Genomic DNA, 25,170 nt, shown 5'->3' on the forward strand with positions numbered 1-25,170 from the left:
AGCAGGATCGCACAGCAGGGAAGCCCCAGGAAACCAGCGCACTGTGGGTGGCTGGAGGGTAAGAATCAGCACAGCCCACAGAGAGCAACCAGGCGACTCCATCCAATGGCCCCTTGGCACTGTCCCTTCAGCCGAGACTCACTTCCAGGCTCCTGTCCTATGGAAACGGGGAATGGAACGTGTACAGCCGTTCCAGCGCCACCAGGAGCAATGCGGGCAAGTGAGAGGACGACACACTCGAGCAGCGGAAGCCTCCGCGGCTGAGGAAAGAGGGAGGAAGGCCCCGCGGACTCCAGTTCTCTACATGCACTAAAAAGCAAGTGAGGAGCCACGTGCAATGTGGTTCTGCCCAAGACACAGGAAAGTAAAGTCATTTTATTTCCACACGGGCGAGAATGTTTTCAATAGCGGCACATGGGACATAATCGCATCCCTCACCCCAAACTGCAGTGACAGCCACCTCTGCAGAGAGGGTTCGCATGGAGGGCAGAGGGCAGGAATGACAGCCATGGGTTTTTGGTATCTTTATGCACCATGTCAATGACTAACAGTGATAACAGTCTTCATTAATTGCAGAATTAAGGTTTCAAAAAACATTAAATAGGTGTGTATGGGGGGGGGGGGGAACACCCCCTTTGATGTCCTTCCACTTCCTCACCTTTAAAATGGGGTGAGTCTGGCCCTCAATGGGGTGGCTGTGAGGGCTCATGAGTCTCCATCTGCCTGACAGCACAGCAGGCGCTCAGCAAACGTTGGCTGCCGCCACTCTCAATGTCACAGGGCTGTCATCAAGGCATGCCTCTCATTGCCTGGGCAGAGAGCAGTGGTCCCCCCGGAAGGTCTCCTCTCAGACCTTCACACTGGGGAATGGCTGCCCACCTGGACCCTGAGGGGTGGGCCCTCTACCACATCCTGGGGTCTCACCAGGCTTTGGTGGAGATGGTTCTGGAACCTACATCCTTATGTGCTAGAGGGGGATGGGAAGAGAGAAGCTGCCCACAGCAGAGGACAAGTAACACACAAGGCCCTAAATGTTGGTCTGAAGGTGGTTTATTGAAGGGTGAGGGCTCTGGCATCCAGCATCAGCTACAACCTGGGGACAGAGGAGGGGATGAGGGTGGCTGAGGGCAGTGGAATCTACTTTCTCACCCACTTGACATCCCCTTCTGGTTTGGGCCCTTCCCTTTCCCTTTGGGGATCCTCCTGCCCCAATTCTGGGTTCAGGTGCATCTGGCGGGCTGACCCTCAACCACTGGCCACAGTTACCGGGTATGAGATGGGCCTGGGGACCAAGTGAATGCCAGCAGGAAGGAGAAGGGGTGTCACTCACTGGATCTCTCGGAACGCCCGCTTCTCCACAAGCTTCACTTTGTACTTGCGCTTGAACCTGGAGAAGGAAACAGAGAGCAGTGGGTGACGGGCACGCCCACCAGGCACAGGCAGGCTCCAGCCTCCCCCACAGCAGCGGCCCTCACTTGGCTCTCTCCCGGGGCTCGATCATGTTTCTCCTCTGGAAGCTCTTGAACCGGTCACGGAGGATGTTGCCCTCAGGCTGTGGGGGACAGAGGAGGTGTCAGTGGGCACCTGGCAGAGACCCGAGGGCCTGACCTCTTCGTGGGGGTCCAGCCAGGGCTCCAGTGCAGGCTTAGTCCCCTGCAGTCTTCCTGACAGCAAAGACCCCTGGCTCGCCTTGGGTACCAGGGGCTCAGCTGGCCCTGAGCTCGTGGAGTGCTGGGTATCAACCCACGGCGGCCTCTGAGCTGGGTTTGGAGGGATCACAGGAAGGAGCTGAAGTGGAGGAGCGCGCGGAGGCAGAGGGAGCAGCAGGGCAACGCCAGGGGTCAGGGAAAGGGGCACGGGGGGCCCACTAGTGAAGCACAGGAGCTGCAGCCCAAGGCAGGCCAGACCACGCAGGGTCCCTGGCTGGGTGAGAAACTGGGCTTCCTCCCGGGGCACTGGGGAGCCATGAAAGGTTCGAACTGGGGGAGGGACAAGATCCATTTTGAGCTTTAGGGTGAGCCCTCTGGGACTGGAGAGGGCAAGGGCAGAACAGGGGCTACAATGGGACCTGGCTGGGAGGAAAGGCCTTCTGAGGGTCAAGGTTCAAATCATCACATCACCCAACCCCTCACCCCTGGGAACCACAATCTCAGGACCCTGTGCCCTCAGCCCCCAGGCATCAATCAGCCCAACTGGCCCAGCCTGGGGGCAGCCAAGGTGTCGCCCACAGCCCCTGGGGGGCACGGGGAGCAAGGATGGGTGTCATCACTGGGCACGGGCTCTCCCCTACAGAACCTCACCAACCTGGGTGGGCAAGTACCTTCAAGGTCCGGAGCGAGTCGGACAGCTCTGAACTGAGCTGCACGTCGATGTCGGGGGCCTGATACCTGGAGAACAGGACAGGGCATACAGGGGGCCGGGATCAGGGCACAGTCCCAAGCCAACTCTTGGGGGAGAATGGGCTGGGCAGTGGGCCTTTGAGGACATGGGCTTTGGGGAAGACATGGTCTTGCAGGAAGGACCAGGCTGAGCGCAGGCAGGTACCAGGACCCCTCCCGGCCTCCCCCAGGAGCCCCCAACCCGGGCCTCACTTAAGCCGCCCCAGCCTGCGGGGCTTGTTGGCCTCAGCCAGCCGCTGTGCCTGCCGTCGTTCCCTCCGTCGTGCCAGCTCCATCAGCCGCTGCGCCACCTGGGCCTTGATCCCACGCAGCCTGAACAGCTCCTGGTGCCGCAGCCGGGCAGCCCGCACCGCAGCCTGTTGTACCCGCTGCAGGAACATCTGGAGTCAGGGCTCAGCGCAGCACTACCCGCCCTGCAGGACCCGGTATCTTCCAATGCGACCTCCCACAGGATTTCTTTCCTGGCCACCTGAGCTCAAGTCATAGCAGGCCAGCTGCTCTAGTGTCTTCACAGCTGTGGTTTCCGAAAACAAACCTCCTCACCATTCAACCCCAGTCCCCTGAATGGGCAGCAGGACCTGGACCTAACCTGTTCCCCACTATATACCCTGAACCCAAAGGGGTGCCTGGAGGGCCCTGGAAAATCTCTCTCACTCAGCTGGCAGAGCAGCTACGAGGATCCCAAACAGCAAAAAAAGAAGCAGGCTGCAGGGACCAGAGAAAATAGGCTGCTGGGATCAGAGAAGATAGGCCGCTGGGATCAAAGAAGGCAGGCTGCGGACATGATAGAAAGCAGGGTGAAGACAGAAGAAATCAGGCAGCGGGAGCAGGGAAAGCAGACCTGAGCCCACAGTGCTCACCAACATCCGGGCAGCCTTTTCCCGCCGACGTTGCTGCTCCGTCTTCTTCCCCACAGTGGTCAGGTGGGCAGGTATGGCTGAGGCCTTGCCTCCTCCGGCCTGATCGTCTTCGGCCTGGTCGTCTCCAGCCTGGTCTTGGGCCACCTCGGGGCCCTTGTCCTGGCCCTCGCCCGGCTCCCCCTCCCCATCTGACTCTTCTCGAAGCCCCTGGCACATCTCCTCAAATGTAGACTCCTGGGGGAGAGGGAGAGTGTTAGTGGACAGGGAAGGTGTCAGGGGCCAAACAAGGGGAAGGAGGAGAGGGTGGGCAGGTGTGGGTTCACCTGGGTGGCAGCCTGCTCTGTGGTGGGCAGGGCCAGCTGCCGCTCCAGCTTCTCTGCCTCTTTCTGCCGCTGTAGCTCGACCTCGTGGGCTTCCCACAGCAGGGCCTGGGAGGGGGCAGGAGTGGTGTAAGGACCAAACCTCTGGGTTCCCCCTTCCCAGCTCCACCTACTCTCGGTTGTCACTGTCTGGGAAAAAGTCTGTCTCTTCCATTACGCTGTGAGCCCAAGGAGGACAGGCCTGGGACTAACTTGGTCACTGCTGAGTCCCCAGCTCCCAGTGGGCATGGAGAAAGTACCAGGCAAGAGAATGCCAACCCAGTCACCAGGTACTGACTGAGAGAGGGCTATGTACCTGGTGGTCCTCAAAGGATGGGTTGTAGGAAGCTCCGGAAGGTGTCACCTCCACAGCAGGCACCTGGGACGGCTTGGTATGAAGACGCGGCGGCCGCTGGACAAAAACCAAAGGAGGGTAAGACCTAGGAGCCCCAGGACTCATGTTCTCATGAGCTCCAGGGCTTGGACTCCAGGCTCGGGAGTGGAAAATGCCTTGGCGCTGCCACAGCCTCCAAGCTAGGAGGTGCTGTGGGATCCAGTGTCCGGGACATCTGGTACCCCCGGAAGCGGTATCCCCAGGGTCAGCAACCTCCCTGCAGGCAGGGGCTCTGCCCACCTCTCCTGAGTCCCTGTGACCCCTATGGGTGGGGGTGGGTGACACTTGTAAAAACACGTGGTCCAGCAAGCCTTGACTTTAGTCACCGCAGCCTGTCACTCTGCAACCGGCAGCAGTGTCTGTCAGAGCAGCACATGGTCAACAAAGACTCATAGTGCAGCGCTCCCACTACCACCTGTGAGAAACACAATTCCTAGATCCACCCATACCCTCTGCATCTTTTTAAAAAAGTTGATCTCAGAAAGGAGAGCCAGAGAGAGAAACACCAATTTGTTGCCTCCCACACACACCCGACTGGGGATCGAACCTACAACCTAGGTATGTGCCCCTGACCAGGAATCGAACCCGCCACCTTTCAGTATACAGAACAACATTCCAACACAGCTACCGGGCCAGGGCCCTCTTCATCTTAACAAGACCCGGTGATGTGAATGCTCGCTCAGGGCTGAACAGCACCCTCAACAGCACCTCCATTTGGGGACTTTCCTCAACCCTGCGCATCCAGCCTCCCCAGCAGAAGCCCAGGGGTCAACCTGGACACCCCTGCCCTCGTCCCCCCTCCACCTCAACCCACCAGCCTTCTCCCCACCGTCCCCACCTTGCAGACTCCTCCTCCTCGCTGGTCCTGCCATTCCCTGGCCCGCAAGCTCCCCAGGTCCCTGACCCATTAGTACCATCTTCTCTGCAGCAAGGGTTTCCCTGACCTTCCCTAAAGCACCCTGCTCTCTCCCTTCCAGGCAACAACTCGCCACACGTCACAAGATGGGCGGGCTCTGAGACCTGGGCTCTATGGCCCAAATGCAGAACTGTCCCTCGGCTCCCGGCCCCTCCTCTGACCTGGAGCTCCCAGGACGCCACTTGGACGCAGGCTCACCTTCACGCCCTTCTTCTTGGTCTGCTCCAGGAAGAATGTGTCCTGGCCAGCCAACGGCCGCTCCAGAGGGTCTGTGGAGCAGTGAGGGCAGTTGCTGGGGGCTGTCCCATGTGGGCAATCACCGTGGCCCTCACCGACCCCTCTCCTTTCCACAAAGATGGCTCTGAAGCACGGGCGAGGGAAGAACCGACTCTCAGACCTCAAGCTCCAGAAGGCAGGAGAGCCCCATGGCTGAGGGGCAGGAGCCGGCCCTCAGGAAAGCCCAGCACAAAAGGGAGAAGAGCGCCACCTGGAGATGCCTGACTCTGCTGAAGATCTTCAGAACACCTGCAGGGCGCCCCTTAGATAACACGCACAGCTGTGTGTGGCGGCAGCCCTGCCCTACCCAAGGTGACAGCAGGGGCACTCACTATCTTTGGCCCAGAGATCGTAGAAGGGCCGCTCCACAGTGTCCTGGGGCCCGGGCTTGGCTTTGGCCACAGGAGGGCTGAGGAGTCGGGCCTGCGCCCTGCGGACCTCTCGGGGCAGCTCGCCCTGCTTTGCCAACTTCTCCCATAACTGCTCCTTCCGCTTGAGTTTCTTGGCGTTGGGTACCTGATGAGCGAGGATGCTGGGGCGGGGAGAAGCCACACAGGTGAGGTGGGTGAGATAAAGGCCTGGGAAGGGCCCAGATCCTCCAGTCGGGCTCCCACCCCTGCTTGCCCCCCCATCACTCCTCCAGCAGCCCCTACACCAAAAGGCCAGCTTCCTCCTAGCTCCTCCCATTCCTCATTGTCCCGCAGCTTTAGGGAACATCTCCCCCGGCCTGTCTCCAGCCCAGGCCTCTCTGAACTGGAAACCCAACAAAATAACACCTCTGGGACCCTCACCCTGGATGTCTCCCAGGTACCTCACACACCACACAACACTGACCTCAACATTGCCCCCAAAGCCACTCCTCCTGCCATATTCCCATCTCAGGGCCTGTTCTACCCACCCCTTTCTTCAGGGGTCAGACACTAAGTCCTGCCTGAGCCACCTCCTAGCTCCCACCGAATCCCTCCTCTCCATCCCCAGAGTCCCTGGGCAGGTGGAGGCCCCATCCTCGCCTGCTCAGCCACAACACCCTGGCCCCTGCCTCACTCCCTCCAATCCATTCCCCAAAGCCCAAACCTGACTCCATCCCTGGCCTCCAAGCAACCCTCACCTTTCTCCTTCCCTCCCCAGCAATTCCTTTAGGGCCAGGAAATGAGAGGGAGCCACTGCAGAGAGGGCAGAAGGCCCACATCCGGTGGGAAAGAAGGGTCCGAGGGTTGTGGGACACTCACTCTTTGGGGGCAGGGATCTTAGATGTGTTCTCTAAAATGAGATCCACCCGAAGCGGTTTCTTGGGGAGCAGTGACCTCTTCTGGCCTTTGGTCCTCTTCTTGTTCAGCTCTGGAAGGGACAGAAAGAAGAGGAATCAGGGCCTTGAGCCTCCTCGCGTCCCAAAACCAACTCCCCACCCACTATTTCGGTTCCATAGGGCTGAGCCCCAGCACAGACTTGGGGGTCCCAGGCTGACACCAGGCTAAGGAAGCCATGTTATCAACACTGATACAGTCAGAAGCTGAGATGGGCTAGACGACCAATCATTGCCTTGCAACACCACAAAGCCCTTCCTCACCTCTACCCTTGGAGCCAGTGTCCACGAAGAAGAGTTTTTCATCGGGGGCCTCCGATACCAAGCCACTGGGAGATGGAAACACAGAATGTCAGCCACACATGCTGGGGAGGGGGCAAGATGTTGCAGGAGGAGTAGGTTTAACCTCGAAGGCAGGGCCCAGCTCCCCTCTTATGCTCAAGATCCTCTTGCTGGCATGGGGCCCCTCCAGCCTATGGCTTCTCCCGTCAGTTGACGGAACTTAATACTTCAAGTTCACTACGCTAGGATGGGTGCAAGGAACACATGGACATGATAAAATTACAGTGCCCCTTTACCTGAGTTCTAGTTTCACTGGGAATCCTGTGTTTGGTAACCTTACCAAGTGCCCCAGCCACCCACCCAGAAAACCCAGCCCTTGCCCTCGGCTTCCCCAGGGATACGCGGGATGGAAGCGCCCAGCGCCCAGGACATCCCCCGCACGCTCGGCCTCACCCAACCGCACAAAACGCGGCCCAGCTGCCGGAAGTCCCGCCCCACGTACCCGCTCGTGCGCTCCTGCAGCCGCACGTCCTCTAGGAATTGATCAACTTCCAGCCCCAGCGGCTCCTCAGCGAGCCGCCGCCAGCCCCGTTTCTTATTCTTCGGGCCTCGCCGCCGCCGCCTCAACGCTGGGTCCACCGAAGTGGGCCGCAGCCCCAGGAAGCCCGAATCCATTTCGCTTTTCGAGCGGAGCTTGCTGCTACCGACGCTGCTTCCTACCGCCATCTTGTTAAAGGAAGAATCCAGCCGCCGGAAGCGGAAATCCTGTTCTGGGCATGCGCGCGCAGACCTCCCGCTCACGCCCGGAACCCGCAGCGGTGGCCGCCATCTTGGTACACTGCCTAGAGCGGGCAAGACGCGCGGAAGCAGCCATCTTGAGGAAGGGCAAGTGGCTCCTCCCTCCTGTGCGGATCCCCGTCCGCCGCGGGTTTTAGGTACTTGGCTCTCGCCCTAGCCAAACATCTTTCCCAACCGCCCAGGAATATTTTTAAATCTGAGTATTATTTTTAAAAATAGTTTTCTTATAAAAGAAAAATCGGAACCATTAGTGGCAGATTCGGAGCAAGACACATTCCAATCTCAGAACGTTGGGTTGGTCAATGTACCAATCCCGGAACCCTGGAAACCAAAGCTTTCGTAATGTCGACGCTGGAAGCACAGACATTTGCCTGCGAGGAATGTTATAAACACAGTTAGACCTGTAGAAGCCCTTAATCGGGGGCAAGCGAGTTAGCTCTGCCTGTTCCCTCGTCTGTGAAATGGGGGCGGTAACACTGCATCAGCCTCATAGGCTATTGTGAAGCGTAAACGAGGTAAGACTGTGCCCGGCATCTACATGTTAGCTCCTGTCACTGCCTCGCCCCTGATCTTCATCTTGGATTCAACTAAATCTTAACTCTTTACAAATAAGGAAGCTCGGAGGCGCTCGGCCCGGCAACCACGCAGGGGACCCAGCGCCTCACCGGGGCTGCTCTAGGCTCGGAAAGGAAAAGGCGCAGAGAGGGAGGCGCCGCGCGCAGGGCATTGGAAACGCGAGCGCCCAGCGCCCACCGGGACTCGGCCGCCAGCCCGCGCAGCTCCTGAGTGTCCGCCAGGGGGCGCCGGGAGCCGCGAGAGCGGGCGCGTGGGCGGGCGGAGCGCGGAGACGCGGAGTCCCCGGGCGCGTGGGTGTGGCCCGGGTGTGTGTCCGCCCCGCCGCGCGGGCCGGGAGCCCCCGGGTGTGAGCGCGCGCAGCGGGTGGTCCGGCCGGCAGCGCCGCCGCCCCGCCGGGAGCCCGTCAGTCCCTAGAGGGACGTGTCCGGAGCTGTGTGCCCCGGTTGATGGGTGGAGGCTGGCGGGCGGGCGGGGGCAGGTTGCGCCCGAGCTCGCGCGCGCGCAGCCCCACGCCCCAGGGCTCGGTTCCCAGGCCCCCGCGGCGGGCCGTGGAGGGAGGGATGTCCCGGAGGGAGGGCCCCAGAGTAACTTTTGTACGGAAAAATGTCGGTCTGGCCCCCAGCCCGGACTGAGTCATCGGGCTCCGCAGCATTGAGTCACGGCCTCCACCCTCGCCCGTGAGAGCTTGGAGGGGACCCCCCCTCCAGTCCCGCCCGGGGCTTTCCTTCCGCGGGGGTCGGGAGCAGGGCGATCCCCCCACAGCCCATCCCAAGACAGCTGGACGCCCACAAGAAGAGAAGCCTTCGCTTTATTGGCTGTGGGGCCGCCGCTCGGTTCCCAGGCCCCTCCCAGCATGGGGAGGGGGTGGCGAGCGTGGGAATCCAGCGCCCTGGGGGCGCATCGTCCCCACCTGTTTCCCATTTCCCCGTCTTTTCCATGGGGTCCCCACCAGGGTTAAGCACTAATATGGGGTGATGGCAGGAAAGGACGGTGTGAGGTCTCTAGAGGGAAGGGGGGGCTGTAGCACCAAGAGCCTGTCCCCCCCCCACATCCCTGAAAAGGGGACTAAAATAAAGGCCTGGGGTGGGGTCCCTTATATTTGGTAGGGGCGCCACTTAAATATGGACGGGCAGCGGGCGGGGCCCCAGCAGGCTCCAATTCTGACCACCAGCTGTGGGGGGAGAGGAGCCAGGCTGCTTTTCGATCCCAGCGGGTGGGCGGACGACATAAATACCTCACAGTGGGCACAGTCTGGGAGGAGCAAGGATCAGGGGCTTTTCTGCTCCCTAAAGATGCTTATTAAAATCGGGCGTGACCCGAGCTGGGGGAGGGGTCCATCTGGGGAAGCAGGGGGTTGGGTCTCCCTGCTCAGTCCCCAGTGGTCCTAAGGCCTGAGGGCATGATGGGGTGGGGGCGGGGGTCCCCAAGAGGAAGGAGGGCAGGGGGCCTGTCGGTCATTTCAACCAAGTGGCTGCTCATTTATGGGGAGAGGCCAGGGGCCCTGCCTAGAACCCAGGATCCGGCTGGTTAGGGCCCGTGTGTGTCTGTGTTTGGGTCACACCTAGGTGCTCTCTTCTGAGAATGTCAGCTCCACGTGGGCAGGTGTGTGTCTGTTTTGCTCTCTGCTGGAATCCCCAGTGCCTAGAACGAGCCCCAAACACAGAACATAGTAGGTGCTTAATAAATATTTGAATGGCTGATGAATGGATGGATACCTGTGTGTGTTAGTGTCTGTGTGATGTGCCTAAGTGTATGTGCGGGTACAGGTATGAAGGGTGAGGAGAGACGTCTTGCCCCTCCCCTGACCCCCTCTGTCTGGCGGGGGGGATAGAGACACCCCCATCCTTACAGCGGGGAAGGTGGGCGGGCAGGGTGCGTGTGGGCCAGGGTAGGGATGTGCGTGCAGCTGACCAAAGCTGGGGAGCCACAGCAGGGCAGGTGGGAGGGGGGCCCGCAGGCAGCACTGGCTCACTCTGCAGAGCCCTTGTGGCGCCGCTTGGAGGGTGGCACGAGGCGGCGGGGCAGGTTGGTGGGCAGCCCGTGGCCCTCGAGCTTGGCCTCGATGAGGTGGCTGGCCAGGGCGAACTCCTCGTCGTCCAGCATGCCGTCCCGGTCGACATCGCTGAGCTTCCAGATGCGCCCCAGCACCGAGTTGGGGAGCTTGGTGCCCACCATCCAGGTTTTGGCCTTGGTGCCGCTCAGCTTGCCGTCAGCTGGCGCCAGGTTGTAGAAGATCTCGTCGTATTTGGACTTGTCCTTGGTCACCACCCACTCGGCCTCGTCGTCCGAGCCCTCCTCGCCGTTCTCCAGGGCCTCGTCGGGCCCCCGCTCCACGAACGGGCCCATGTGGGTGCCCTCGAAAGCGCCGCCCTGCACGCCCACCTCGGTGCTCTCCAGCTCCTCCTGCCGCAGCAGGGGCATGAGCTTGGCGATGTCATGGGTCAGCATCTCGTCCAGCGTCTCCAGCAGCTTCGGCTTCAAGGAGTGGAACTTGGTGAAGTCATGAGCCATCAGCAGCTCCTGGGGGGAGAAGAGGGGTGCCGAGAAGTCAGGGGCATCATCCCCAAGGCCCCCAGTGGCACCAGGACACTTGAGCAATCTGCTTGGGCACCCAGCACTCAGAAGGGACTGGGAACAGGGTCCCACCTGCCCTCCCCCTATGCCGGGCGTGCCCCGGAACCACTGGACGGTAGGGAGCTCAGGGACCTCCGATGACTCAGAGCAGCAGCTGTTTGCCAGCTGGGGGAGGAAAATTTTAACATTTGGACATTAGCTCCAGAGCACTAGACTGTGGGCTCCCAGCTCTGCCCGCCCCCTTGGCACCCCGGCAACCCAGCCAGCACCGCCCCCCCATGATGGGACTTAAGAAAATGCAATTCCTGCCCTGGCTGGTTGGCTCCGTGGTTAGAGTGTCGGCCTGCGGACTGAAGGGTCCTGGGTTGGAGTTCCTGGCCAGGGGCATGTACCTCGGTTGCAGGCTTGATCCCCAACCCTGGTTGGGGTACGTGCCAGAGGCAACCAATCAACGTGTCTCTCTCACATTGGTGTTTATCTCTCAAATCAATAAACATATCCTTAGGTAAGGAGAAAAATTAAAAATACTGTAAAAATATTAACAGCTGCTATTTAGCCTACAGCTCACAGTTAGCAAGCTCTGGAGACACTTGATTGTCACAGCTGGTGTGTGGCGGGAGGTGCTACTGGTGAGTAGAGGCCAGGATGCCACTTAATATCCTGTGACAAAGAATTCTCTGGCCCCAAGTGCTGAAAAACCTTAACCTAGTCCAAATTCTGTGCCAGACCCTGTTCTCAGGGGTCTGCAAGCTGATTCAGTACTCATGGCAATAGGTAGATACTGTCAGGATGCCCATTTCCCAGTTGGAGAAGCTGAGGCTCAGGAAACGAAGTGACTTGCCCAAGTTCATGGAGCTAGTGAGTGGCCAAGGCAAAACGCACTCTACTGTAATTCCTCAGCCTTGGATTGGAGACATCTCAGACCCAAAGGGCACGGCCTTGAGTATCAGCCCTCAAACGGGCTCAGCCTGGGCACCGGCTGGTCCCCCCCACCAGGCCTGAGCCTGGACTTCGGTCCTGTTCATTTGGTCCCTCCTGCCCTGCCCACCTCCAGTAGCTCTGCGTTTCCCTCCTGCCACCACACCCGGACCCAGTGCTTTCGCAGCACTGGTTAATCCTAGGCCTGGACATGCGAGGAGCCTCCCACTGGTCCCCCAAGATCCATTTGTCCCTTTTTCCTCAGCACTGGAATCCCTGAACCTTACCTGTGTTCCTGGCCACATAGAGGGAAGACTACACTTCCCAGCCTCCCTTGCAGTTGGCGGAGGCCATGTGACTAAGTTCTGGCCAATTGAATGTCAGCATGAGTTACAAGCGCAACTTGAGTAAAATGGCCCTGTTCAATACAGTAGCCACGTGGTTATTTAAACTTAAATGAGTTAAAATGAAATAAAACCTAAAATTTCAGTTCTAATGTGGCTAGTGGTTACCATAAAACACTTTCACCTTCATAGACAGTACTATTGGGCAGCACTGTTCTATAGAGAGAGGCTGTCCCGTTAGCTCCCTTCCCCTCCTCACTTCCTGCTGGCTGGGATGCAGACGCAAGGGCTGGAGTTCCCACAGCCACTTTGTACCATGAGGTGTTCTTGGGCCCGGAGGCCAGGCAGGGAGGGGAACTAAGAAAGGGCTTGGGTCCCTGCCTCTGTGAAGCACCAAACCAGCCCTAAGTCATCTTCCAGGACATTTATTTATGAAGGAGAGAAGTCAACTTCTATCCTAATTAAGCCACAGTTACTTGGGGTTTTTCCTTCACTCCCTTATCCTAACATAAAACCACGCTCCCACAGAACCACTCGCAGGAGGTGCTTTCCACAACCTGCCATGCATCCCCCTGGTCTTCGAGGCCCCATCCCGGAGCCCACAGAAGCCCAGCCTCCCGGCAGCCCTCCGCCTCCCTCCCCGGCCTCCCACCTGCATCTTCTCGCAGTCGGGAAAGTCGCCCGGGGAGATGTGATGCTCCAGCTGAATCTTGGCGAAGATGACCGGCAGCTTCAGGATCAGCTGCTTCTTCTTGGTGTCCTTCCCGAACACCGAGGGCATCTCCTTCTTCAGGTAGCTGATGATGTAGGCGTGCACCTGAGGGGGAGACGTCTCTCCTGAGCCTGCCTCACAGCCACCGGGCGGGCCCCTTAAAACAAGAGGCCCCCAGCCGCCTGGCCAGCGTAGCGCAGCCGGTTGGGCATCCTCTCGTGCGCCGAAAGGTCGCCGGTTCAACTCCCGGCCAGGGCACATGCCGGGGCTGTGGGCTAGACCCCTGGTAGGAGGCGCGCAGGAGGCAGATCTCATCGATATTTCTCTCTCCCTCCTTTTTTTTTTTTTTTTTTAAAAAAAGGTTCCCAGGCCTCCCGCCCAGAGTTGCTGATAAGCTTGGTCCAGGGCGGGCCCCGAGACTTTGCGTTTCCCACAGTTACGGGGGAGCTGCTGCGCTGTTGCCATCACAGGGAGAGGGCCCGTCCTCTCCCTCGCAGGCAATCGGGGCCCCTCCCGTGGCTGAAGCACCCTCAGCACCGTCCACTCCCCAACCTACATACCAGCCCAGCCCTCTCCCTGGAGCTCCAGGCTGGCTGTCAACATTCCTGGGCAGCTCCGTCTTATGATGCCCTCGGTGGAATTTGGGCGCAGCCCCCAGAGCTGTGCCCCCTTGGCTGTGCCCATCATGGGGATCCCATGGCACCCCCACCTCTGCCTCCCCCACGGGGGCCAGAAATCTGGAAATCAGTCCTGATTTCACTCTAGCTGCTCACTGGCCCCCTCCGACCCCAGGGAGTCCTTTTAATGTCGCCTCCTAAGCCTCTCATTTCTCTCTGCCTCAGTGGCCACCGCCCTGGGGAGACACACCAGTCGCCCCCCTTCTTCTCTTGTCCCTACAAACCCTACTCCACACAGCAGCAGCAGCAGCAGGAGGAGGTTTGGGGTTTTTTGTTTTTTTAAGGAGCAAACACCAGATCACGAGATGCTGCTCCAAACTCTCGATGTGCTTTTTTTTTTTTTTTTTTAAATCCTCACCTGAGGATATTTTCCCTCCATTGCTTTTCAGAGAAAGTGAGAGAGAGAGAAACCAGTGTGAGAGAGACACATCGATTGGTTGCCTCCTGCCAGTCCCCTGACCGGGGCTGGGGAGCGGACCTGCAGCCCAGATACATGCCCTTGACCGGGAGTCAAACCCATGACCCTGTGGTGCATGGGCTGGTGCTCTAACCACTGAGCAAACTGGCAGGGTATCCAGTTATTTTCTATCTTCACCTTTATCGTTTTGTTCACGTTTCTCACAATTCATCATTCTTTTACTTATCTGTTGGTCTATTTAGTCTCTCCCTTTCCATCAGAATGTGAGCTCCAGGGGGGCTGGGACCTGACTCGCTCCTCTGCCCTCAGCCCTGGCACAGGGCGCACAAAAACACTCGAGAAATGTTTGCAGACCCAACCAGGGAGCCAGGGAACCTCTGAGTCACAACCTCCTGTGTTATCAAAAGGCAAACAAGGAGGGCAGGCTGATCAGCGTACGGTGTCCAACTTTAAACAGGAGGCTAATTCATTAAATGTATGTGCTTAAGTGAAAACAAATGTCTAGGAAGAGGCTCAGGAAACTACTCGCGGGGCTGCCTCTGGGGAACAGCCGAGAGCTGGGGGGCTGGGGCGGCAGGGAGCATGTCACCGAGAGCGGGTCTTCAGTGTTCACTTAAGAACACTTGTAAGTGAATCATAGGTTTAGAACGCTGAACATTTCGGTGACTCTGGCTGGCTCTGAGTCCTCGCCCCCTCCCACCTCCACCCCGTCTCCTCCAGGCTCCCTGGGCTCCTTGTTCAAGCACGTCCCTCCCTCAGGGCCTTTGCACTTGCTGTTCCCTCTGCCCGGTCCGGACTCCCCCAGATCTCCACTCAGCTCCCCCTTCCCCTCCTTCAGGCCCCTGCTCAAATACCGCCTCCTGGGGAGACCCTCCCTAGCTCCCTAAAACAGCCCCTCACTAGTCTCTCCTTCCTCTGCCTCAACTTTCTTCATAACCCTTATCGCACACAATGCCACAGATGAATTTCACATCCGCTTCCCGGTTACAAGGTAATTCTAGAGAAAGGGAACTTGACCCGGCTTGCTCCCTGCTGGTCTCCCGGGCCTGGAACAGTAACTGTCAGCTAAGGGAACGTCCTTGGGCGGCTCAGAGAAGCTCCGCATGAAGGTTCAAGGCATTTGGCCTCTTTAGACTCAGACCCTCCCAAGACCTTGGCCTCAAATATCCCAGCGCAGCTCTCATTTCAGCTGAAGGGTAGCGCCAGAGGGCTCGTCCGCACCCCACCTCTGAAGAGGGGTGGCTAGCAAGCGTCCAGAAAGGCTTTGTACCCTTGGGGAAGAGCATGTTTGATGGCGGGACCGACTGTGGCAGAATCGTATGTGGGGGGCGTGGTGAGCAGGTGACACGGGGCAGGGGAGGGGCAGTGGGCCTGGTGCCTTGACCGGCACTAGGGAGCCATGGATGGATCTGCAGGAGGACCGGGAAGGAGAGGTCTGTGGTGTGAGGGGCCAATCAGGGCAGGGGTGTGGCCAGCTGGTGGGCGTGGCCGGTGCGAGCGGGCCAATGGGGCGAGGGGGCGGGGCCTCAGGGCGGCTCCTCGGGGACCCAGAGGTGGGGAGGTGGGGGGGCGCTGATGGCTTTTCCAGAGAGGAAGCGGGGGAAGGTGCCAGGAAGAGATAAGGTGGGAGGGCGGCGGGGCCGGGGCGCGGGGACTCCGGGGTTTGTCCGGCTTTCCGGAGCCGCCTCTTGTCCGGCGGGGCTCCAGGTGTCCGGCCCGACCCTGCCCCTGGGTCCCGCGGCCTCCCTGGGGCCTGGGGTCCTTGAGGCGCGAGGGCGAAACACGAAGCGGGGGGACTGAGAGAGACAGGGGGGCAGACACAGGAGAGGGGGGAGGGGGGAGAGAAGAGAACAGGAGAGAGGGGAGGGGGGGAGAGAAGGAATGAGGGACGCGGGGAGAGACAGAGGGACAGAGAGACAGACGGGAGAGAGGGGAAGAGAGAGAGTTTGTGTAAGAGAGGAGCTCAGAAAGCGGCAGAAACAAGGACAGACAGAGAGACAGCCGGGGACAGCCGGGAGCCTGGCGGGGAGGGAAAGCGAGGGGTCCTGAGGCTCCACCACACTGGGCGCTCCCTCCGGGGGATTCCTGGGGTGGGGGGGGGTCAGGGCTGTGACTCACCCTCTCCCACTGCTCCTTAAACCTACACCTCTGGCTCCCGAACCTTCAGGGCCTCCCCGCTTGCCCAGCTTCCTGCCCCACCTCCACCCTGGCAGCCTCCCCCATGAATGTTCCACTTGGCCTCCAAAATCACCCTGAAACCAGTGCTCTCCTCCCCCTCCCAAGGCCCAGGCCCCATCCAGGCTCCTCTTGTTCCTCGGGGCCCAGCCTCCTCCCTGGTCTGCACCCCAGTCTCGCCACCCTTAAATCCACCCTCCAGAAGGCAGCTAGAGCCTGACGCTGTCCCTCCCTTACGCTGAACCCTTCCATGGCTCCCCAGTGCCCTCCCCTCCCTTGCTCTGAACCCTTCCACGGCTCCCTCCGTGCTCTTGGGACAAAGCGCAAGTTCCTGGCCACAGCCCTGGGTGCTCTGACTCCCACCCAGCTCCCCAGCCTCAGGTTCAGTTACTGCTCTAGGTTCAACTGACATTTCCCCCCTTCCCTGAACTTGCCAGGGGGTAGGACTGAGGAGGCCGCTGTGAAGTGCAAGGAGCGAGGGGAAGGGAGGGGAAGTTGAGGACAGAGAGGAAACCAGTGTGGGGCCGAGGGTGGAAGGGGTGGGCTGTGGGCCACAGGGAGGGCTTGGTGTTTGCTGAGTGAGACAGGAGTCCTGGGCCGGACGTGGTACACTCTGAGGGGCTGTAGGTGACCAATGAAGAGGTAACAGGACAGAGAGGAGACAGGGCGGCTTGGACCGGAGAGGAGGCAACGCAGCGGAGCCGGTCTCCAAGCAGTTCCGCTGCCCCCAGGCCCCGGCACCCGCGAGGCCCGGCCTGGAGAAGGCGCTCTAGGCTAGACAGCTAACCTGAGAGCCCGGTGAGCGGCAGCCAAGCAGAGGAGGGTCGGGGAACGGCTGGCAGCCCCTCACTGCCCCCGCCCCCCGCGGCTCACCCGCACCAGCCGGGCGCGCTTCACCAGGTCGTTGAGCTTGCGCAGGGCCGCGTGGCGCGGCAGGCCCTGGATGTCGCGGAACAGGTCCTGCTCCTCCAGCTCGAAGAGGCGCCGGTTGTCGGGCACGAGGAGGGGCTGGGACCAGAAGGAGCCGATGTAGACGCGCAGCACCTCGGGCGTGCCCACCACCTTGCCCAGCGCCCACATGAGCGCGCCGTAGACTCGCATCAGCTGCTGCGTCTCCACCATGTCCGCCTTGTTGAGCACCACGCGGATCTTGTCCTCGTGGCCGCGCAGGGCGCCGATGGCCTCGGAGAACTCATCGGAGATCTCGAGCTTGTGCGCATCGAACAGCAGGATGATGAGGTCCACGCGCTCCGCGAACCAGCGCAGCACCGCGGGGAAGTCGTAGCCTGCGGGGGGTGGGGGGGGTGGGGGTGGTGTCAGCACAGCCCCCGCCCCAGCCGCCCCGCACCCGTTTCTTCCCGCTGATTTCCGGCGGTCAAGGTCGTTAACTGTCAAAATCCTTGCCTGTGTCAAGCAGCCAAGGCCCCAGAGTACCCCGCTGCTCTGGCTTCAGCAGCCCCCAGAATTCCCCCATCATTCTGGCCCAGTCCCTCAAGCCACCTAGCGACAGGGGCAGTCCCCACCCTTCCCCTTTTCTTCCTTCCTTCCTTCCATCCTTCCTTCCTTCCTTCCTTCCTTCCTTCCATCCTTCCTTCCTTCCTTCCTTCCATCCATCCATCCATCCATCCATCCATCATCTTTCCATCCATCCATCCATCCATCCATCCATCCTTCCTTCCATCCTTCCATCCATCCATCCATCCATCCATCCATCCATCTATCCATCCTTCATTCAGCAGACACTAGTAGTGCGCATTGGTCCAGATGTACAGGTTGTTAAAACACTGGTGTTTCCTAACAGCTGTGCTTCTATGGACCCCCAAATCCTCCGAGTCCCTCCCTCACCCTAGCCCCACCCCAGACCTGTGGGATCTCACCCCACCCCCCAGAAACTTGGCTACACTCTTGCCATAGCAGATGTTAAGTATTTTAAATTTTTTTAACCATCTTTGCTGAGAATCCTGGTGTGTGCCACATCCTGACACCATGGAGCGCCCACCCAACACCTGGCGACGGGCTCATTCATTCGTTCCTTTCCCCATTCATTTCCTCATTCGCTCACACCGTTTGCTCCCAGGCAATGCTTGGGAGAGCAGAGAGGTGAGTCTGGAAGACCTGGGTTTGAATCCTGGCTTTGCCGCATCAGCTGTGTGACCTTAAGCAAGTAGGAAACCTCTCTGAGCTTCTGTTTCTTCTTCTGTGAAGTGGAAATCACAACAAAACCGACATCTAGGACTGTTGTGAAGGTAAAAAGAATATAAATGGCCCGGCTGACTGTGGCTCAGTGGTTGAGCATCGACCTAGGATCCAGGAGATCTCGGTTCGATTCTTGGTCAGGGCGCATGCCGGGGTTGCGGGCTCCATCCCCAGTCGGGGGCGTGCAGGAGGCAGCCCATCAATGACTCTCTCATCACTGATGATTCTCTCTCTCTCTCTCCCTTTCCCCCTCTAAAATCAATAAAGATATATATTTTTAAAAGAATGTAAGTGGGCTAATGTATATAAAGAGCTTAAAACAGTTCCTGGCACAGAACTATACACTTAAAATGGGTGAGTTTAGGCATGTGAATTACACCCCAATAAAACTGTTCAAAAGCAACAACAGTGCAGAGTGCAGGTAAGTGCTCACCTGGCATTAGTCATGAAGCTCGCCAGGTACACGGGGGAGTCATTCAGGAGCCAACCCAGAGATGTCTACTGCTCTGGGGGCACGGCCTGCTCAGGCAGCCCCAGTCCTGTCCTTACTGGGCTCACAGTCCACAGGGTACATAAACCTGTCTCCAGAGTGGTCAGGCTGGGATGGGGGGCCCAGGAAACTGTGGGAGACCAGAGGGGGAGTCTGACCCAGCATGGGGGGTCAGGGAGGGCTTTTCAGAAGAGGGGCTGTGGAGTGGCTACCTGGGAATGAGGGGTTACCTGGCAGAACAGGTAGCCAGAGCTGACTCCCCTGACATCATGTCATGATCCCCCATAACACACTGAACCTTCAAAACAACCCCAGGAAGACACACTTTTATGACCCCATTTTCCAGATGAGGAAATCGAGGCACAGAGTAAGTGGTTTCCTCAAGACACACAGGTAAGAGGCGACAGAACAGGAGTGCCCACGGGCCTCCATGCTCAGCCGGGGAGCAGGTACCTGGCCCATCCTCCCAAGAAGGAAGCAGGCTCCTTGTGGCTGCTGGGGACTGGGGGGGGGGGAGAGGACAACATGACCCAGGACATTGTTTGGGGGGAGGAAGGGCCAGGTCACCAGAGGGACAGCAGCTGGGGCCCCCTCCCTCCCCAGCGTCTACACAAACACACACATCAGCCCGGATTTGGAAAGTGTGTCTCATGCAGGAGGGAAGGGGGGAGAGAGATTGAGTCAGCGTGGGAATGGCAGACGTGGCACAGACCAGCCTGGCGCATGTGCGCTCACACCCGAGAGCAGTCACGTTAGCACTCCCATAGCACCTACTGTGCCACACACCGTTTTCAGGGCTCTGCATATTTTTTAAAATATATGTTTTTATTGATTTGAGAGAGAGAGGAAGGGAGAGGGGGAGAGAGGAAGAGAAACATCGATGTGAGAGAAACACTGATCAGTTGCCTCCCTTACGCTCCCCTACTGGGGACCAAACCTGCAACCCGGGTACGTGCCCTGACAGGGAATCGAACAGGCCCTTTCTGTGCACACGTCCAACCAACTGAGCCACACCAGCCAGGGCCTCTGCACATTTTGACATCTAATTTTAACCCTCAGTGCCATCTATGAGGCGGATACTATTATTATTCCCATTTTACAGACGAGGAAACTGAGGCCCGGAGAGGTGAAGTAGCTTGCCCCAAGGTCCCACAGTTTAAAAATGCCCGAGTCCGGGTTTGAACGCCGCCGAAGGGCTCCATACGCTACAATCACACACCCCGCCAGGGAAGGACACCTTTCTCCACTCCCCACTGCCTCTGGGCCCCCACCCGGCACCCGGCGCGCTGCAGACGCTGCTCGGTCCGTGCTCCCAGGAATCCCCCGCCCCCCGCCCCCGCCCCCGGCTGGCCGCGCGCCCTCCCGAGCGCTCCCGCGCCGCCCCGGCCCTTCTCCCCGGGGCGCGCCCGCTGGGCCGCCGCCAGGGCCGCCGGCACCTCCGCGCCCTCGCCCTGCCCGCGGCCCAGCCTCCCGGGCCCTCTGGCCCGCACTGCAGCCTCCTTTGCCCCAGTTCCCGGCCTCCCGAGCGCGGGGCGGGGAACAGACACGCTGGGCGGGGTGCGGGGCGCAGATGCTGAGCGGCCCGGGCGGGGGGGGGGCCGGGCCCTGGAGGCCCCGCTGGAATTCGCCGGCCGCCGCTCCCCCCGCCCAGCTGTTTATAAATTCCAGGCCCGGCCTTGGCCCGCGCCCAGATTCCCGCTCCCAGCCCCTGCTCAGCCCCAAACGTGGCCCCGGCCCAGGCCGGGCTCCCAGCGCCCAGGCCTCCAGCGGAGCCTCCCCTGGGCCTCCGGTCCGCTGTCTCCCCGCCTCGAGTCTCTGTCTCTGACTCTGTACCTCTCCCTGCCTCTCTCTTCATCTCTCCCTCTCCGTCCTTCGGGCCCAGACGTGCAGCTCGGCCTGTCCACACGTGTTCGCCCTCCGCCTCCCCCACCCGCAACGTGCGCCAGCGGGCTACAATCACAGCCTCCGGCCCGCAGGCTCGCTCTCAGTCCCTGCCAGCCGAGGGCCAGCTGACAAAGGGGCAAGTCCCAGCAGAGACAGGGCGCTGCCCCCTCAGACCCAGGAGTCCGGGCCCCCAGCCCCGCCCCCCTCACACCCAGGAGCCCAGCCCCACTCACCGCGGCTCACTCTTTGTTTGGCACCAGACAGGATGCCCGGGGTGTCAATGATACTAATGCTCTCCAGGACCTGATTGGGGAGGTGGGCGCACATGAACCTGGAGTAGAAGGGAGGGTAGGGGTCAATGCCAGACATAGAAGAAGGGAAACCAGGATTGCCAGAGGCTAAAGCGGGTTCAGAGCAGGGAAGTCTTAAAGGGAAAAGGAAGGTCAGGACAGAGCACAAAAACTACTTAAAAAGTCAGAGCTGATGTTAACTGAGCACTTACTTTGTGCCCGGTGCTGTTCTCAGCACTTTTATGTATTATAATTCATTTAGTCCCCCAAACTATCCTGCGGAATGGGACCTACGGTCATGCCCATTTTCCAGAAGAGGATAAGGGAGGCACAGAGAGGCCAAGTCATCTGTCCAAGGCAACCCAGCCCAGCAGGAGTGGAACCAGGCTCCACTGGCTTAAGGGCAGAGGCAGGAAGGGGAACTTTCAGGCAGAGAGAAAGGAATTGGGGCTGAAAAGGAAACACAAGCAGGGAAGGGACAGAGGTGGAGGCCAGGGACAGGAAGATGCCCCCCCCTCGGTTGCACACCTGTTGAGGAAAGTGTTTCCGAAGGGGTTGAGTTTTCTGAAGGGCTTCTCTGGGTCAACAATGAGGGCATTGCCCGGCACAATCCCCTCGGTGTCACCATGCATGACAGCCACAAAGCAGTCGGTGGTGGGCTCAGGCCCCACACGGGAGCCTGGTACCTCCTGCTCCAGCAGGTACTGGATGAAGCTGGTCTTGCCCGTGCTGTACTGGCCGGCCACCAGCACCATGGGCTTGCTGTCAAAGTCAGCATCCTCTAGTGTAGGCGAGTGGAAGTCTCCGAAGCGGTAATGCTCCTCCAGCGGCAGCAGCTTGTTGCGGTACAGCTCCTTGAGGGCCGAGGTCACCGTGCAGATGGCCTCGGGCTGCTGTCCCCGCGCCCCACTCCGCTTCAGCCAGCTGAACATGGTGGTTGTGTGCTACCCACTACACTCACCAGCTGAGGGAGCTGCACAGGGGGCGAACTGCCTGTAGGAGGAGAGGGTGTTGATGGAGGACTGCCTGGTGGAGGAGGAGAAGGAAGGGAGCTGGAAGGTGAACAGGGAAGAGGAGAATGGAGGGCACTGATGATGCACAGCAGGAGGAAGAGAGATTGATGGGGGAATGACTGTAGAAGGGGGATTGGTGGTGGAAGACCAAGGACTGGACAAAGGGAAGGATGCAGAAGCTGCCCAGAAGAAATATATTCCTTCATTCTTTTCTTCCTCCCTTCTCCCCTTTCATCATTTCACACAGTCGCTGAAATCACTCATGCATCAGAAGCGATAGATCCAGAAACAGGCCAGAGACCAGCTCCCACCTGCTCAGAGCCCCCAGTGAGGAGAGGACCTGGGTACCAAACAGTCAGTGATGCCTGGGAAATGCCAGGCAGTGGACTTGTAAGCACCAGAAGGGGACATGGCAAACTGGCCACAGGATCAGCAAGCTCTGGCTGGGCTGACTCCTGAGCTGCTCCCTGCAGTGGGCATGACAAAGGCATTTAGGCAGAGAGGATGGTGTGTGCAAAGGCCTGGAGCTGGGAAATGTATGGCCAGGGTGGCTGGACCCAGGAGTGAGAGGAGGAGGGGTGAGAAATAAAGCTGAGGAGTTGCCCAGGTGAGCCCAGGCCATGAGGGGCCTTGGGCATTCAGAAGAATAATAACTCAACATGTATGATCCCTGCAAGCCAGACCCCACTCTACCTCATTTAATCTTCACAGCAGCGTTGTGAGGTGGGGCTATTATTATCCTCACCTTTCTGAGCAGGAAATGGAGATTTAGAAAGATAGCAATAACTTGTCCAAAGGCCTAGAAAGTGCTCAAGCTGGGACTCCAGGCAACCTGACCTCAGAGCCTGCACTCCTATCATAGGTCTAAAAAATTAGGAAGAGAAAGAATTACCACCTCAGCAGCAACAAGCGGCCCCAGCCCTCAGACTGTGCTCTCTATATTCCCTTCCCAGCCTTTCGTTCTCTGTAGGATCTGTAGTGATGTCCCTCTTTCATTTCTGATATCAATCATTTGTCTTTTGCCTTTTTTTTTTTTTTTGGTCAGTCTAAGTAGATGCTTATAATTTTACTGATCTTTTCACAGAAACAGTTTTTGGTTAAATTGCAGTCTCTAATATCATTTTCTACTAGAAGAAACCAGGGCTCCTTAGAGAAATGGCTGATTCTGGGGCTGGAGCAGGGAAAGAAGTGTGCCTGGATCAGATAGTGGGGAAGTTCTCAAAGATGGATGGGGCATGTCACAGGGACCCAGGACCCAGCCTGAAGGGACTCCCACTGGCTAAAGATTGGACAATTAGAGCATCAAAAATAATTGCAAATCAAATATGTTAAAAATCCATAAAATCATAATGGTTTTTAAGAAATAAAGGAAAAGGAGTCAGGGAAGGAAAGGTAAAGGAGAGGTGAGCAGCTGGGACCCGGGATGTCCCAGACACAGGGGGCTTGGGTAGTGTCTTAGGGAGGGAGGTATCTGGGGGACGTCACTGGAAGGATGGTCAGGGTGGCTGGACTGGCCTTGGGGTTGGTGAGGGAGGAGAGGAACTCTTGGGTGAGAGGAGGAGGGAGACCCGCAGAAGGGGTTGTCCCCTAGCTGAGAGGATGGGGAGGGAAGTTGAGAGCGACTGGTGGAGACTAGGGGGAGTGGGGGCGACTGGGCAAGTCTGGGAGGGACACGGAGAGTGGGAGACAGTGTTACGGACTGGAAGGGGCTGGGGGAGTGGAGGAGACAGGTTTCAGGATGGACTGGGGAGACCGTTACACACTGGGGGGGTGGGGATTGAGGGTCGTGGGCGAGCAGGGGACTAATCGGGATCCAGGCAGGCTCCGGGGCTGGGTGGTGGCCGGGGCTGGGTGGCGACAGCCTGCCGCTGGGGGCCACTCACCGATGGGGCTCGAAGGCGGCTGGACGGGGCGGGAGGGCTGGGCGGGGGTCCCGCGGGGATCAGAGGCACCCGCGGAGCGGCCTGTGCTCGCTGTCCCGTCGGGAGCCGTCTGAGCCGGGTGGGGCCTGGAGCCAGGAGGAGCGAAGGGAGGGGCGGGCGGGGGCGGGACTAGGAGCCCCCCCTCCCCAAACCCGGAGCCCGGCCTCTGGCGCCCCCTGGTGGGCAGTGGGAGGGCGCCTTCACCAGGTGGGTAAGAGCTGGGGTTTTCATTCCGGGTTCAAATTCAGGTTCAAATTCTACCTTCACCTGGGGCACTGGGCCCTGATCTCTGTCACCCTTCTTAACAGGGGGGTTAAAAGAACAATTACTACAGTAGCAATAAGAATGATAATTAAAGGACTTAAGTGACCCTGGCCGGGTGGCTCACTTGGTTGGAACATCAGCCAGTGCACCCAAAGGTTGCCGGCGCGTGGGGAGGCGAGCCATCAGTGTTTCTCACTCACATCGACGTTTCTCTCTCTCATATCACTAAAAACATATCCTCGGGTGAGGGCTGAAAAGAAAAAAAAAACAGACAAGTGAGTTCAGGAAACTCCTCTGCTCACAACTCTCCCTGGCTCCTCTCTCACTCAAAGTAAAAGCCAGAATGGGTGACCCACAAGGCTCTGCAGGATCCGCTGGTCCCTCTGCCCTCACCTCCCTCCAGGTCCCCCTCACTCACTGCTTTAGTTGTTCTGCCTCCTGGCTGTTCCTCCAACACATCAGCGACCCTGCAACCTCAGGGCCTTTGCACTTGCTGTTCCCTCCACCTGGAAGGAATGACTTGTTCCCTCCTCTCCTTCAGGTCTCTGCTCATGCCACCGCTGAGAAGTAGGTATTAATATCCCCATTTCACAGGTGCGACAACTGAGTCCTAGAGAAGTAGATTCAGAAAATCCAGAGATTGTTCAGGGCTGAGCACCGGGCCTGGTCCATAGTAAGTCCTTAAAAAACCTCTGCTTTAATAATCCGGGTCCCGAGCTCAGTTTTCCCTCAGCGTGGGGCTCAGTGCAAGGCCCCGGGAACGTCCCAGCCTTGCTGCCTACCTGCTGGAGAACCGCAGAGAAGAGGCTCTGCCTCTCTAAGCCCCAGTGTCCTCATCTGTCTCGCTTCTCAGGACCCTCCCCTCGGGTCTTTGCTCCAAGGCAGCCAGTCCCTGCCGCCCCCCGCCTCCCGCCCCCCCGCAAGAATGTCCGCCACCGCCCGCCTGGACTACCGCGGGATCTCGCTGAGCTAATTCCGCCCTCGCGTGTTCCCCACGCGGCCACCAGAGGGCGCCCGGGACCCCGCCAGATCACAGCCCGCTGCTCAGAGCCGCTGTGTGGCTCCTGCTTGGGCAGAGTCCTCCCGGAGCACCCCGAGGTCCTACACCATAGGCCCCCTTTGTTCCCTCC

General features: G+C 59.2%; 2 protein-coding genes across 5 annotated transcripts; both read right to left on the bottom strand.

The window, feature by feature from the left end:
* Window positions 1–355: 355 nt before the first annotated feature.
* On the bottom strand, window positions 356–7,541 carry NOP53 (NOP53 ribosome biogenesis factor; the record flags this gene model as incomplete). 3 transcript variants are annotated; one of them, XM_081119756.1, is made up of 13 exons in its annotated part: window positions 7,292–7,541; window positions 6,772–6,836; window positions 6,434–6,542; window positions 5,537–5,736; window positions 5,127–5,197; window positions 3,935–4,030; window positions 3,583–3,687; window positions 3,260–3,493; window positions 2,592–2,767; window positions 2,321–2,387; window positions 1,476–1,552; window positions 1,331–1,387; window positions 356–1,093 (listed from the first exon to the last, which is right to left on the bottom strand). In XM_081119756.1, exons 1-13 carry the CDS (start codon window positions 7,513–7,515, stop codon window positions 1,087–1,089), a joined length of 1,488 nt encoding a protein of 495 aa, XP_080975882.1. In that variant the 5' UTR covers window positions 7,516–7,541. The 3 variants fall into 3 exon arrangements, with proteins under 3 accessions (XP_080975882.1, XP_080975883.1, XP_080975884.1); XM_081119757.1 differs by having other exon boundaries at window positions 356–809; window positions 7,292–7,535; XM_081119758.1 differs by lacking the exon at window positions 356–1,093 and having other exon boundaries at window positions 1,327–1,387; window positions 7,292–7,536.
* Window positions 7,542–8,953: 1,412 nt separating this feature from the next.
* EHD2 (EH domain containing 2) lies at window positions 8,954–24,905 on the bottom strand. 2 transcript variants are annotated; one of them, XM_081117504.1, is made up of 8 exons: window positions 24,823–24,905; window positions 24,459–24,650; window positions 23,738–24,290; window positions 21,370–21,834; window positions 20,785–20,882; window positions 16,855–17,267; window positions 12,652–12,816; window positions 8,954–10,683 (listed from the first exon to the last, which is right to left on the bottom strand). In XM_081117504.1, the coding sequence occupies exons 4-8, from the start codon at window positions 21,771–21,773 to the stop codon at window positions 10,132–10,134; spliced, it is 1,632 nt and encodes a 543-aa protein (XP_080973630.1). In that variant the 5' UTR covers window positions 21,774–21,834; window positions 23,738–24,290; window positions 24,459–24,650; window positions 24,823–24,905; the 3' UTR covers window positions 8,954–10,131. The 2 variants fall into 2 exon arrangements, with proteins under 2 accessions (XP_080973630.1, XP_080973631.1); XM_081117505.1 differs by lacking the exons at window positions 23,738–24,290; window positions 24,823–24,905 and having other exon boundaries at window positions 24,459–24,820.
* Between the last annotated feature and the right edge of the window lie 265 nt (window positions 24,906–25,170).

The sequence above is a fragment of the Miniopterus schreibersii genome (assembly GCF_964146895.1).
Source record: "Miniopterus schreibersii genome assembly, chromosome: 18".
Lineage (NCBI taxonomy): Eukaryota > Metazoa > Chordata > Mammalia > Chiroptera > Miniopteridae > Miniopterus > Miniopterus schreibersii.